This window comes from Papaver somniferum, chromosome 10 (assembly GCF_003573695.1).
Source record: "Papaver somniferum cultivar HN1 chromosome 10, ASM357369v1, whole genome shotgun sequence".
NCBI classification, from domain to species: Eukaryota; Viridiplantae; Streptophyta; class Magnoliopsida; order Ranunculales; family Papaveraceae; genus Papaver; species Papaver somniferum.
Genome location: NC_039367.1, coordinates 102,177,953 through 102,189,730, shown reverse-complemented (window position 1 = coordinate 102,189,730; position 11,778 = coordinate 102,177,953). Strand labels below are relative to the sequence as shown.

The window sequence follows — 11,778 nt, the reverse complement described above, 5'->3', positions numbered from 1 at the left end:
TTTTCTTGAATCAACATACATAGAAATGCAATTTTTACTAGATGTATTGCCTTGGAACATATTAATTCTGATTACAATACATTTTTCAAACTTTTTCTGTTAAAGATGAGTTTATCTAGTTTACAATTTAGTCTCAGAAATCAATTTCCGACTTATAACAAAGTGTATAGATTTTTTGAGTTAACGTATATTAAATTCAACATTTTTATGAACTCTTTATTTTTGTAATGGTTTTGTCTTTCTAATTGATTCAAGATAGATGAAATTTGTTAGTATTTGGATTAGTTCTGCTTGGTCTTTCAACCTTCTTCTATTGTGAAATTTGACTTCCTTCATATTTTCTTGAATCAACGTACATAGAAATGCAATTTTTACTAGATGTATTGCCTTGGAACATATTAATTCTGATTACAATACATTTTTCAAACTTTTATGTTAAAGATGAGTTTATCTAGTTTACAATTTAGTCTCAAAAATATATTTCCGACTTATAACGAAGTGTGTAGACTTTTTGTAGCTAACATATATAAAATTCAACATTTTTATGAACTCTTTCTTCTTGTGTTAGCTTTGTCTTTCTATTTGATTCAAGATAGATGAAATTTGTTAGGATTTAGATTAGTTCTGCTTGGTCTTTCAACCTTCTTCTATTGTGAAATTTAACTTCCTTCATATTTTCTTGAATCAACGTACATAGAAAATCAATTTTTACTAGATGTATTGCCATGGAACATATTAATTCTGATTACAATACATTTTTCAAACTTTTCTGTTAAAGATGAGTTTATCTAGTTTACAATTTAGTCTCAAAAATATATTTCCAACTTATAACGAAGTGTGTAGACTTTTTTGAGCTAACATATATAAAATTCAACATTTTTATGAACTCTTTCTTCTTGTGTTAGCTTTGACTTTTTATTTGATTCAAGATAGATGAAATTTGTTAGGATTTGGATTAGTTCTTCATGGTCTTTCATCCTTGTTCTATTGTGAAATTTGACTTCCTTCATATTTTCTTGAATCAACGTACATAGAAATGAAATTTTTACTAGACGTATTTCCTTAGAACATATTAATTGTAATTACAATACATTTTTCAAACTTTTTCTGTTAAAGACGAGTTTATCTAGTTTACAATTTAGTCTCAGAAATCAATTTCCGACTTATAACGAAATGTGTAGACTTTTTTGAGTTAACGTATATAAAATTCAACATTTTTATGAACACTTTCTTTTTGTGTTGGCTTTGTCTTTCTATTTGATTTAAGATAGATGAAATTTGTTAGTATTTGGGTTAGTTCTGCTTGGTCTTTCGTCCTTCTTCTATAGTGAATTTGACTTCCTTCATATATTCTTGAATCAACGTACATAGAAATGCAATTTTTACTAGACATACTGCCTTAGAAAATATTAATTGTGATTACAATACATTTTTTAAACTTTTCTGTTAAAGATGAGTTTATCTAGTTTACAATTTAGTCTTACAAATCAATTTCCGACTTATAACGAAGTGTGTAGACTTTTTTGAGTTAACGTATATAAAATTCAACATTTTTATGAACTCTTTCTTCTTGTGTTAGCTTTGTCTTTCTATTTGATTCAAGATAGATGAAATTTTTTAGGATTTGGATTAGTTCTGCATGGTCTTTCATCCTTGTTCTATTGTGAAATTTGACTTCCTTCATATTTTCTTGAATCAACGTACATAGAAATGCAATTTTTACTAGACATATTGCCTTAGCACATATTAATAGTAATTACAATACATTTTTCAAACTTTTTCTGTTAAAGATGAGTTTATCTAGTTTACAATTTAGTCTCAGATATCAATTTCCGACTTATAACAAAGTGTGTAGACTTTTTTGAGTTAACGTATATTGAATTTAACATTTTTATGAACTCTTTATTTTTGTGTTGGCTTTGTCTTTCTATTTGATTCAAGATAGATGAAATTTGTTAGTATTTTTATTAGTTCTGCATGATCTTTCATCTTTCTTCTATTGTGAAATTTGACTTCCTTGATATTTTCTTGAATCAACGTACATAGAAATGCAATTTTTACTAGACGTATTGCCTTAGAACATATTAATTGTGATTTTAATACATTTTTCAAACTTTTTCTGTTAAAGATGAGTTTATCTAGTTTACAATTTAGTCTCAGAAATCAATTTCCGACTTATAACGAAGTGTGTAGACTTTTTTGAGTTAACATATATAAAATTTAACATTTTTATGAACTCTTTCTTCTTGTGTTAGCTTTGTCTTTCTATTTGATTCAAGATAGATGAAATTTGGTAGGATCTGGATTAGTTCTGCATGATCTTTCATCTTTCTTCTATTGTGAAATTTGACTTCCTTGATATTTTCTTGAATCAACGTACAATAAAATGAAATTTTTATTAGAGGTATTACCTTAGAACATATTAATTGTTATTACAATATATATTTCAAACTATTTCTGTTAAAGATGAATTTATCTAGTTTACAATTTAGTCTCAGAAATCAACTTCCGACTTATATCGAAGTGTGTAGACTATTTTGAGTTAACGTATATAAAATTCAACATATTTATGAACTCTTTATTTTTGTATTGGCTTTGTCTTTCTATCTGATTCAAGATAGATGAAATTTGTTAGGATTTTGATTTGTTCTGCTTGGTCTTTCAACCTTCTTCTATTGTGAAATTTGACTTCCTTCATATTTTCTTGAATCAAAGTACATAGAAATGCAATTTTTACTAGACGTATTGCCTTTGAACATATTAATTGTGATTACAATACATTTTTCAAACTTTTTCTGTTAAAAATGAGTTTATCTAGTTTACAATTTAGTCTCAGAAATCAATTCCCGACTTATAACGAAGTGTGTAGACTTTTTTGAGTTAACATATATAAAATTCAACATTTTTATGAACTCTTTCTTCTTGTGTTAGCTTTGTCTTTCTATTTGATTCAAGATAGATGAAATTTGGTAGGACTTGGATTAGTTCTTCTTGGTCTTTCATCCTTGTTCTATGGTTAAATTTGACTTCCTTCATATTTTCTTGAATCAACGTACATAGAAATGCAATTTTTACTAGACGTATTGCCTTAGAACATATTAATTGTAATTACAATACATTTTTCAAACTTTTTCTGTTAAAGATGAGTTTATCTAGTTTACAATCTAGTCTCAGAAATCAATTTTCGACTTATAATGAAGTGTGTAGACTTTTTGAGTTAACGTATATAAAATTCAACATTTTTATGAACACTTTCTTTTTGTGTTGGCTTTGTCTTTCTATTTGATTCAAGATAGATGAAATTTGTTAGTATTTGGGTTAGTTCTGCTTGGTCTTTCGTCCTTCTTCTATAGTGAAATTTGACTTCCTTCTATATTCTTGAATCAACGTACATAGAAATGCAATTTTTACTAGACATACTGCCTTAGAACATATTAATTGTGATTACAATACATTTTTTAAACTTTTCTGTTATAGATGAGTTTATCTAGTTTATAATTTAGTCTCACAAATCAATTTCCGACTTATAACGAAGTGTGTAGACTTTTTTGAGTTAACGTATATAAAATTCAACATTCTTATGAACTCTTTCCTTTTATGTTGGCTTTGTCTTTCTATTTGATTCAAGATAGAGAAATTTGTTAGGATTTGGATTAGTTCTGCATGATCTTTCATCTTTCTTCTATTGTGAAATTTGACTTCCTTCATATTTTCTTGAATCAACGTACATAGAAATGCAATTTTTACTAGATGTATTGCCTTGGAACATATTAATTCTGATTACAATACATTTTTCAAACTTTTCTGTTAAAGATGAGTTTATCTAGTTTACAATTTAGTCTCAAAAATATATTTCCGACTTATAGCGAAGTGTGTGGACTTTTTTGAGTTTTTTTTTGTTGCTAAATCCATGTTGTATTAATGAATAACCAATATGTACAAAGTGTTCATAAGAAAAGAGGTCAGAAGACCCCAAAAACTTACAAACTACTTGAATCTGAAATAAACAACATTAGGAAATTCTAAAGACAAAAGGAAATCAGGCCTTTCATCATAATTTAAACCTTCACCATTACGAAGATAACATCCCCTTTTAGCCATCTTGTCTGCTGCAAAATTAGCCTCACGATAAGTATGAACAAAACGAATAGAGTCATAATTGTTTTGTATTCTTCTCCATCTGTGCTTGACAAACCAAGGAAGATTTGTACCCGTCAATGTCTTAATTGTTCCCATTGAATCAGAACGTACAACCACTCTTTTAACATTCCACTTCATAGCCCACTCCAAACCAAAAATAATACCATAAAGTTCAGCTAAGAAATTAGTAGTAGAACCCAAACCAATACTCATAGCACCCAAAAAATTACAATCAGCATCACGAACAACAACACCAGCTCCAGCTATACCCGGATTTCCTTTGGCTGCTCCATCACAACATAATAAAATTTCATCCCTATTTGGCGGACTCCAAAAGCACTCAATTGGCTGAACCTGCTTAACCTTCCTATGCATCACACGGAAAAAGTTCAAAAGATCCAAGTCCGTTGTAGTATTATGCATGAAACCCTTCAAACGACCAGCGTATTCACTAATCAAATAGAACACTCTCTTCTTAAAAAATGAATGCTAACAGAAGAATTCTGAAAACATGCCTTATTTCTTGTTTTCCATAATTCCGAGCGAATCACCAAAATAGCTAAAAGCCATAAATCTTTGACAATTCTACTTCTACCCTTTGCTGATTTATATGAATTCACAATATCATAATAAGGTGTTAGATTAAACAAACCTGAACACCACTGCCAAATTTGAGTTGCAAACGTACAACTCCAAATAATATGCTCCAAAGATTCTTCCTCCTTGTTGCACAAGTAACATTTGTTGGCCATTTCAACTTTGAATCTACTCCTGATCTTGTCTTGAGTTGCACAAACCTCACGACATATCTTCCAATTCTGAGCAGCCAATTTGGGATGAATTTCTTTCCTCCACAAAAGACCATAAATTGCTGATTTTGGATACGCCCTTCTAATGATATTCTTTGCTGAAGAGACTGAAAAGTGGCCATTCATCTCCGGCATCCAAACTCTACAATCATTCCCTCCTTGTAACAAAGGCAAATTTGAAAGATCCACACCCGCACGGACCAAATTCTGAATATGATCTCCCTGCATCATCCAAGCATTATTAACAATAATATCACTGACCTTGAAATTTCTGTCCAAGTCAGTTTCATTAAGCATATCAGCAATACACTCATTACCATACCAAACATCAAAATAAAGAGATGTAGACCTCCCGTCCCCAATGAGAACCTTGGTATTCTTGTCAACAATAGAATGAATCAGTTTCATGCCCGGCAAAATAGAATATTTCACCCCATAAAGCTTTATACTACCCTGCTTAGTAGTAAATTTCGCCCATAAGAAACGAGCCCATTTCTTGTTAGAAGAACGAATACTCCACCATAGCTTCATTAGAAGAGCCTTATTAGTAACAACCATGCTGGTTATACCAAGACCCCCTTCCTTCAACGGAAAACAAACCTTTGGATATCCAACAACAAATTTCCTTGCAACTTCAGCATCACCCGACCAAAGAAAATTACGAATAACTCTTTCAGCCTGTTGAACAAATTTTCTAGGCCATTTGTACACCGCCATGTTGTGAATAGCATAACTCGCTATCACTGAATTGATAAGAACAACTCTATCTTGAAAAGAAAGTAACTTACCTTTCCAAACCGAAAGTTGTTTCTTAATTTTCTCCATCACATTACAAATGTGACGATACTTAACTACTCCAGGCATAATTTGAACTCCCAAATACCTGTCCGGAAAAGTAGTAACTTCCATACCCAGTAAATTAGTGATAGTCCCACAGCGACTCAAAGAACCACCACCATAATAAATCTTACTCTTTTGACGACAGACAGTTTGGCCCGAGGCACTTTGGTATTTACCAAGCAAAGCAAGAAGGTTATGCAGACTCTTCATATTGCCTTTACAAAAAATCATAATGTCATCAACAAAGAAAAGATGTGTGGGAGAAATACCTCTTTTGGAAAGCATAGGCGTCATCATCTTCTCAGCAAACAACTTTGTAAGATTTCTACTAAGAACATCTTCAATCAGAACAAAAATAAGAGGAGATAAAGGATCACCTTGCCGAAGACCTCTATTGATTTTGAAGAATCCCTCTGGACTTCCATTAAGAAGAATAGAAATCCTTGCTGAGTTAAGAATAGCCAAAATCCAAGAACACCAATTTTGAGAGAAACCATACCTTCGAAAAACCTTTAAAACAAATGACCAACTAACCGTGTCAAAAGCTTGAGTAATATCCAGTTTCAACCCCAAACTGCCATCCTTACGTTTGGTTCTCAGATCATTGATCATCTCCGACGCCACAGTAATGTTTTCATGAATGTTCCTCCCCTTCATGAAAGCAACTTGTTCTTCTGAAACCAAATTATCAAGAACACTCCCTAGTCTTGTAGCTAAAATCTTAGTAAAAATTTTAAAGAAAAAATTACTAAGACCAATAGGCCGAAAGTTTCGAAGAGTGTTGGCTCCTCTAACCTTGGCAAGAAGAATAATAAGACTAGAATTAGCACCATGAGGAATGATTTGTCGCTGCCAACAGTACGTGATAGCTCTGACAAGGTCATATTGCACCACGTCCCAACAATGCCTATAAAAAAAACCAGAGAAACCATCCGGCCCTGGCGCACTATCCGCATCCAAATAGAAAACAACATTCTTAATCTCCTCCATAGAAGGAATTTCATCCATTCTCTGACTATCCTCCACCGAGATGATGTTATGATCATAATTAAAAAGCTCCTCATCAATAGGAAACTCATCACCATTAAACTTTGATTCAAAAAAAGAAACTGTATAGTCTCTAATTTGATCACAATCAGTAATAACAGCCCCATTATCATCCACCAACTCCGAAATCATATTACTACTCCTGCGCATTCTGATATTAGCATGAAAGAAAGAAGTATTACTAGCTCCCTCCAAAAGCCATTTATTACGTGATTTTTTCTTTAGCATAGTAACATGATGAGAACGAATTTCCTGAAGAATAACTGAAGCCTCCTTGGAAGAATTCAGCTTAGTTATATCCTCTGGATCCTCATCCAAAATACGAAGAGCCACTTCCATAGTCAATTCAGCTTGTTTTAGCTTAGCAAAAATATTGCCAAAAACATGTGAATTCCAATTATTCATAGCAGCTTTTAACCTCTTGAGCTTGAAAGGAAAAATAAAAGCAGGAGATCCTGTAACCGGTGCATTCCAACAATCACTTACCATTCTCATGAAATCAGAATGAGCAAACCACATCTTCTGAACTCTAAAAGGAGCTCGTTTCGGTCTAGTATTAACAAAAGGAAAGACAATAAGAGTAGAATGGTCGGAAACTTCACGTGGAAGAGCTTTACACCTCCAATTCTCATACTTAATAAGCCATGCCTCATTAATCAAAGCTCTATCCAGCTTACAAAGGATTCTATGAACACCATATTGCCTATTAGACCAAGTGAATTTAGAACCCAAAAAATCAGCTTCAAAAAGATCATTATCATCCATCCAATCACTAAAATCATTGATGACTGAAGTACGTGGTTGATTGCCTCCTTTTTTCTCCTCATTACGAAGAACACAATTAAAATCACCCATAACCAACCAAGGAGTATTAATATCAACTGAGGAAAGTTGTTGCCACAAACTTCTTCTCGTGACTTGAAAACAGCTAGCATGAACAAAGGACACCAACACCCCCTCTGTTGCAATGGTAATAGCTTGTCTACTAGTATTCATAACTACAGGTGTAGCTATGTCAATGGACCAAAAAATCCATATGTTACCTTTAGACGAATCAACAACATTATGAATAACTTCCTTCTTATAACCAGCTACATATAATTTGTGTAAGAAACGCAAGGTACAATGCACCTTAGGTTCAGCTAGACAGAAAATATCTGGCTTAAACTCAAGAATTAACTCTCTTAACTTATTTTTGGATGCATCCCGTGCAATGACATTAATGTTCCAATAGAGAACACGCATTAAAAACCAGATTTAGAGGCCTTACCAACTATAGAAGCAACGCCAGAGTTCACTCCTGGTGAACTTCCTTGTTCAACACCAACACGGACATTAGAGTCCTGAAGAGAAGCGGATTCAGAAATTTGTTCTAAAGAAGTATTCCTACCAGCTGTAGTATTCACAATTTTATGCATGGATAGCATGCGTATTCTCTTTACTTCTTGTTCAGCCCTAAACTTTGCATCAGCTGTGCTTTCCTCCACATCTTGCATAGAATTAAGAGCACTATATTTATTGTTATTCAATATAAACTCCCGAGCCGTGAGCTGATCACAAAGAGGAGTTGGAGTTGAAGTCACAATCCTAACAGGTTTAGGAATCCTAGTTCCAACCAAACTTGTCATATTTGAAGGATTAGTTTCACCTACTTTTCCATTCAATAATACGGCTGATTTTGAAGCCTGTGCTTGTTTAGTTCTCGCCAATTCAACATAGACAGATTCAAAATCAGCTTTGGCTTGTGACATAACAGCCTCCAACTGCTTAGCTTTCACCAGCTTAGCAGCAAACTCCTCATCAACCACGTCCCCAACAAAAGTTTCTTCATCATCATGAATAACCTCCAAGCTGTTTGTATCCTTCTTTTTTCCTTTTTTCTTACGCCTAGCAACTTGCCATTCACCACCAACCTTGTTATTCATCACAGGTTTCGCTTCACCAGTTTCGTGAGATTGATTGGTAACCAAAGGTTGACGCTCAGAAGTTTCCTTGGATTGTTTTCTACACTCCTTATCATTATGACCAATTAACTTGCACTTGGAACAATATTTTGGAATTTTTTGGATCGCAACAGCTTGCCAAAAATCCAAACCCCCCACCGTGATATGTATAGCATCAGTAGCCGCTTCAGAAAAATCAATATCCACCAAAACTGAAGCAAAGTGACCATATTCATGTTCAAGAGTTCTTCTATCAACCAAAATAGGAGTTCCTAACGATTTTGCAAGAGACAATAACGTTTTTTCCAAAACTCCAATGGTAACCCTGGAAAAGTAACCCACACCGAAGCATGAGATGTGCGTTGCTTCTCAGCATCAAAACCAGGAAACCATTCAATTAGGTTTAACTTTTGGTTTCTAAAAAACCAAGCTTCAGCATTCAAAATCGTATCTTTGGCTGATTGCGTGCGCAACTTGATGGTAAAGGAACCTCTACTCATAGGAATTAATTGAACAACATCTTGGCTTAACTTCCATTGATTTAACAAATCGTTTTTCACCTCTTGAAAAGTGATCCCTTTAAGATCTAAACGGCCTATGAGACTGAATTTCCAAATATCGCAACCTTCTAAATAAAACTCCTCAGGCAAAACAACAGCAGGCTTTCCTTCTTTTGACGTTGGTGTTGGCAAGGTTTTGAGATCAATAGAAGTTGTTGGAAGTTGTTGCTTTCCTTTCAACTGATCAGCATAAGAGCGAGACCTATTAGTAGATGATTGAGGTGGATCCCCCATCTCAAATCACCTAAAGATGATTGAGAGGAAGAATGAAAAAAGTTGAAAGTTTGTAAAACCCTAAGGAAAAATCGCCTCAGAGCATAGGAGAGAGAAAAAAAGTTTTTTCATAAGGCTCTGCAGACTTTTTTGAGTTAACATATATAAAATTCAACATTTTTATGAACTCTTTCTTCTTGTGTTAGCTTTGTCTTTCTATTTGATTCAAGATAGATGAAATTTGGTAGGACTTGGATTAGTTCTTCTTGGTCTTTCATCCTTGTTCTATGGTTAAATTTGACTTCCTTCATATTTTCTTGAATCAAGGTACATAGAAATGCAATTTTTACTAGACATATTGCCTTAGAACATATTAATTGAGATTACAATACATTTTTCAAACTTTTTCTGTTAAAGATGAGTTTGTCTAGTTTACAATTTAGTCTCAGAAATCAATTTCCGACTTATAACGAAGTGTGTAGACTTTTTTGAGTTAACATATATAAAATTCAACATTTTTATGAACTTTTTCTTCTTGTGTTAGCTTTGTCTTTCTATTTGATTCAAGATAGATGAAATTTGGTAGGACTTGGATTAGTTCTTCTTGGTCTTTCATCCTTGTTCTATGGTTAAATTTGACTTCCTTCATATTTTCTTGAATCAACGTACATAGAAATGCAATTTTTACTAGACGTATTGCCTCAGAACATATTAATTGTAATTACAATACATTTTTCAAACTTTTTCTGTTAAAGATGAGTTTATCTAGTTTACAATCTAGTCTCAGAAATCAATTTTCGACTTATAATGAAGTGTGTAGACTTTTTGAGTTAACGTATATAAAATTCAACATTTTTATGAACACTTTATTTTTGTGTTGGCTTTGTCTTTCTATTTGATTCAAGATAGATGAAATTTGTTAGGATTTGGGTTAGTTCTGCTTGGTCTTTCGTCCTTCTTCTATAGTGAAATTTGACTTCCTTCATATATTCTTGAATCAACGTACATAGAAATGCAATTTTTACTAGACATACTGCCTTAGAACATATTAATTGTGATTACAATACATTTTTTAAACGTTTTCAGTTAAAGATGAGTTTATCTAGTTTACAATTTAGTCTCAGAAATCAATTTCAGACGTATAACGAAGTGTGTAGACTTTTTGAGTTAACGTATATAAAATTCAACATTTTTATGAACACTTTTTTTTTTGTTTTGGCTTTGTCTTTCTATTTGATTCAAGATACAAAAATTTGTTAGGATTTGGATTAGTTCTGCCTGGTCTTTCGTCCTTCTTCTATTGTGAAATTTGACTTCCTTCATATATTCTTGAATCAACGTACATAGAAATGCAATTTTTACTAGACGTACTGCCTTAGAACATATTAATTGTGATTACAATACATTTTTCAAACTTTTTCTGTTAAAGATGAGTTTATCTAGTTTACAATTTAGTCTCAGAAATCAATTTCCGACTTATAATGAAGTGTGTAGACTTTTTTGAGGTAACGTATATAAAATTCAACATTCTTATGAACTCTTTCTTTTTATGTTGGCTTTGTCTTTCTATTTGATTCAAGATAGAGAAATTTGTTAGGATTTGGATTAGTTCTGCTTGGTCTTTCGTCTTTCTTCTATTGTGAAATTTGACTTCCTTCATATATTCTTGAATCAACGTACATAGAAATGCAATTTTTACTAGACGTACTTCCTTTGAACATATTAATTGTGATTAGAATACATTTTTCAAACTTTTTCTGTTAAAGGTGAGTTTATCTAAGTTACAATTTAGTCTCATAAATCAATTTTAGACGTATAACGAATTGTGTAGACTTTTTGAGTTAACATATATAAAATTCAACATTTTTATGAACACTTTCTTTTTGTGTTGGATTTGTCTTTCTATTTGATTAAAGATAGAGAAATTTGTTAGGATTTGGATTAGTTCTGCTTGGTCTATTTGTGTTGTCTAGTATCATTTCTCTCTTTTTGCAATTATTTTGCAACTTTGTGGACTGCTACACTTGTGCTCTAAATTACTCCTATGGCAAGGAATTTATTGAGCCATTTATGAATTCTCATGTAACAAAAGTTCTTCTGTTGTTTTATTCCTTATGGGCCATGATGTATTCGTATGTGTACACGGGTTACCATCACGAGTCAACGGTTTGCAAACCCTAAAGGTCTTCTTCCCTAAGAAACCATATATATATACCAAACTCTGAG

The 11,778-nt window shown here is 32.6% G+C and overlaps 1 protein-coding gene across 1 annotated transcript in view; it reads right to left on the bottom strand.

The window, feature by feature from the left end:
- The window catches only part of LOC113316037, a 10,366-nt gene extending 2,285 nt beyond the window's left edge, over window positions 1-8,081 (bottom strand). The window contains exons 1-6 of the mRNA XM_026564271.1: window positions 7,880-8,081; window positions 6,585-7,291; window positions 6,167-6,440; window positions 4,656-6,004; window positions 4,387-4,569; window positions 4,196-4,284 (exon numbers count right to left, since the gene is read on the bottom strand). Coding sequence (XP_026420056.1) covers window positions 4,196-4,284; window positions 4,387-4,569; window positions 4,656-6,004; window positions 6,167-6,440; window positions 6,585-7,291; window positions 7,880-8,081 — 2,804 coding nt within the window. The remainder of the gene's footprint in view (window positions 1-4,195; window positions 4,285-4,386; window positions 4,570-4,655; window positions 6,005-6,166; window positions 6,441-6,584; window positions 7,292-7,879) is intronic.
- Between the last annotated feature and the right edge of the window lie 3,697 nt (window positions 8,082-11,778).